Source organism: Brassica oleracea, chromosome C1 (assembly GCF_000695525.1).
Source record: "Brassica oleracea var. oleracea cultivar TO1000 chromosome C1, BOL, whole genome shotgun sequence".
Taxonomy (NCBI): domain Eukaryota; kingdom Viridiplantae; phylum Streptophyta; class Magnoliopsida; order Brassicales; family Brassicaceae; genus Brassica; species Brassica oleracea.
Window position 1 is genome coordinate 31,526,579 of NC_027748.1, and position 3,273 is coordinate 31,529,851.

General features: G+C 33.5%; 1 protein-coding gene across 1 annotated transcript; it reads left to right on the forward strand.

The window, feature by feature from the left end:
- Nucleotides 1-854: 854 nt before the first annotated feature.
- On the forward strand, nt 855-2,046 carry LOC106295353 (protein mak16-like). The gene is made up of 5 exons (XM_013731232.1): nt 855-1,009; nt 1,081-1,190; nt 1,326-1,444; nt 1,558-1,655; nt 1,741-2,046. Exons 1-5 carry the CDS (start codon nt 948-950, stop codon nt 1,847-1,849), a joined length of 498 nt encoding a protein of 165 aa, XP_013586686.1. The 5' UTR covers nt 855-947; the 3' UTR covers nt 1,850-2,046.
- Nucleotides 2,047-3,273: the final 1,227 nt, after the last annotated feature.

A 3,273-nucleotide genomic window follows, 5' to 3' on the forward strand; every position in this document is an offset into this window, starting at 1 on the left:
GCAATTAATGATTATGAATAATAAAGATTTTACAACAATTTGTGCATCCTTCTTCATTTTGTTTAATTTTATATTATTAAAAAAATAAACAATCACATTAACCATATAATAAAAAAATTAGATTTTTTCTTATATGTTATATTTTGAATTTCTTAAAATGACTTTAAATTACCAAAATGAGGAAACCTTATATGTTTTATATATTTTTTAAAATGACTTTAAAATACAAAAATGAGGACACCTTATATGTTATATTTTTCTTATATGTTAATTTTTTTTTAATATGTTATATTTTGAATTTTTTGAAACGACTCTAAATTACAAAAATGTAAGTTTTCCTTAAGTATATGACTAAAAACATTAAAATGACATATATCAATTCGATGGTTGATTTGAAAGTTTTCAAAATCACATGGAAGATAAAAGTCAAAATAATTCAACTGTGAAAACAATACTGTTCACTTTTTCCAAAATGTGTTCGATGGAAAAAATAAATTTTTTATATCATAATTTGTTTAATGTTCAATCCGATCAACCCATGATATATTAATTATAGTTTTGTTCCATAATTTTTAATAAAAAGTTGATCCGATCTTTCGGAAAAAAATTATATAATAACAACAAAAAATAGTGTATACGTATAAATAAAATGATCAAATATATAAAAGAAATTATCGATAATATATACAAATAAGCTCACTCTACGTAAGGCGCAGGTCTCAGCCTATCTATCCTAGTAACTGCGTATAATGGATATCAGCTTCGTCATTTTTCTTGATTCTCGAGTGTATGAGTATTGGGCTACATAAGGCCCAAAATATTAATACCTTAAGAGACACGCATAAAATCTACTTCTTTCACTTCCAATCCGGACTCTTCCTGCCGCTGATCGCCGCCTACCTTCACAGCTTCTCATAAACCTGGTTTCGTCTTCTTCACTGTGAAAGATGCAGAACGATGAGGCTATATGGCACGATATCAGATACATACACTGCTGTTATATGGCCAAGTATGTCTATTTTTCTCTCCTCACTCTTTTGTCTGTCTCAGATTTTGTCTGAAATTTGGTTTTACTTGTAGAATCGAAACCGGAATCTTCTGCAGAAACCCTTATAATGTAACTGGTATCTGCAGTCGAAGCTCTTGTCCCCTTGCCAACAGTCGCTATGCCACCATCCGTGACCACGATGGTATGTAGTTTTGTTTGTGCTTAATTAGAATTTTCCCTTGAGAACATACATGTGGAAATATGGTTTCTTTTGAAATCCATTGTTGTGATTTAGTTACAAAGCATTCTCTGTTTTGTTGTTGTTGCTGTTACTTAGGAGTGTTTTATTTGTATATGAAGACTATAGAGAGAGCTCACACGCCAAAGCACTTGTGGGAGAGAATTAAGCTGCCTAGAAACTATGAGAAGGCACTTGAACTCATTGATAAGCACTTGGTGAGAGCCTTAGAGATTGATCGCTCCCTCTTCCTCTTCATCTTCCTCTTCCTCTTCTTCTTCTTCCACTTTCAGTTATGCGGATCTATTAAGATCATCATCTTCCGTTTCAGTTGTATTGGCCCGAGATGTTGCAGCACATGGTTAAACAAAGACTAACCAAATTGAATCAAATGCGCATTCGAATGAGAATACTTGCTCTCAAAACAAGGTCAACTTATTTTGTGTGTTCGATATGTTATTTGATTCACACAATATGTCTTAATTTTTTTTGTTTTTGTTTTTTGGAATCAAAGGGAGAAGATAATGTCAATGCCTAGCCTCATACTCATTCAAAGCAGACAGAGAAAGAGTACTCTGATTCAATCGAACAGTTTGCTTGAATATGCTAATCATGGTTCTTGATGCAAAAAGGTAATTCAAGAACATCATAGTATAAACAATCTTTCATAAAAGGGAAAAAAAAGACATCTCAGCATATTAGCCTTTACTAGAACAAATACAAAATCTAAGGCCTTAAAATTTTGCATTCTCTAGTTAACTTAAAAAGAATCAGCACTTCAACTTTCTTCTCAAAGATTCAGGCTTTGCCTCGTATCTCCATCTTCTTGCTCGACCTATAAGACATACAAATATGTAAGAAAGTACTACTGAAAATTGTAGACACAAAAGTATGCACAACTTAAAGCCAACTTTTGGAATCTCACCTCAACAACAACTACTCTTGGTTTCTTCTTAGACTTTCCATTATCAACAGACTTCCTTAAAGCTCTTCCTTTTCTGTGAATCACAACTTGCTCCGCAGCGTCATCACCATCCTCATCTTCCGAGCCTGTACAGAGTTCATGATTAAAATAACCATTATAAACCAAACGAAGCTAATATATTGTAGTGATGGTAGTTCAAACCTATGCCAGCAGATTCATAATGTCTCACTATTTAACAAGTTTAAAAAAAAAAAACCATTATGAAAAGAGATGAATTTTTACCATGATCGTCAAGGTGAGACTCCTTAAATAGGAAGCCATAATAATCTTCCATATCTTCTTCTTCTTCTTCCTCCTCCTCGAGTTCACCATAGCCTTCAACATATTCAATCCCTGCCTCCTGAGATTCAGTTTAATGAACAAATATCAGTACAACAAAGCTGCATCTATGTTTGATGGACTGCTTAGACAGAGTAAAACAAGAGCACCTCCTTCTCCTCTTCTTCTTCTTCTTCTTCAGCTTGAACATTATTTTCAAGGTAATCGAGTATGTCAGGGTAGTACTCACCATTGTTCAAACGTTCTAACAACTCGGTTTCAATGGCCTATTATAGGGATGTTAATATGGGTTCAACCTAACAGGGTTAGCCAAACCCATTTATAACCCTAACACTCATTTTTTAAATAGGGTTGGTCCTAATAGGACCAGAGTTTAAATTCTAACCCTTTTATGTTGATTCACACAACTATTATACAATATTTAATAATGTTTTTCACCAAAAAAACTTGAAGTCGAGTTTTCTCGCCAAAAACTAAACAACGAAATTTTCCGTCGAAACCGTAAAATCGAGTTTTCAACCAAAACAACAAAATCGAGTTTTCTCTCCAAAAACGTAAAATCAAGTTTTTCGTCAAAACTTCAAAATCGAGTTTTCCCGTCAAAAAATCAAAATCGAGTTTTTCGCCAAAACCTCAAAATCGAGTTTTCCCGTGAAAATGTAAAATTAAGTTTTCTGGAAAACCCGTAAAACTCGATTTTGCGGTTTTGGCGGGAAAACTCGATTTGCCGGTTTTGGCGGAAAAACTCGATTTGCCGGTTTCGGCGGGAAAACTCGATTTTGC

Bases quoted from the DNA above. Each gene is read 5' to 3' on its own strand.
- LOC106295353 (XM_013731232.1), top strand. From the start codon at position 948: ATGCAGAACGATGAGGCTATATGGCACGATATCAGATACATACACTGC. The intron at 1,445-1,557 runs GTGAGAGCCTTA...CTTCCGTTTCAG, and splicing joins AACTCATTGATAAGCACTTG to TTGTATTGGCCCGAGATGTT. The intron at 1,656-1,740 runs GTCAACTTATTT...TTGGAATCAAAG, and splicing joins ATACTTGCTCTCAAAACAAG to GGAGAAGATAATGTCAATGC.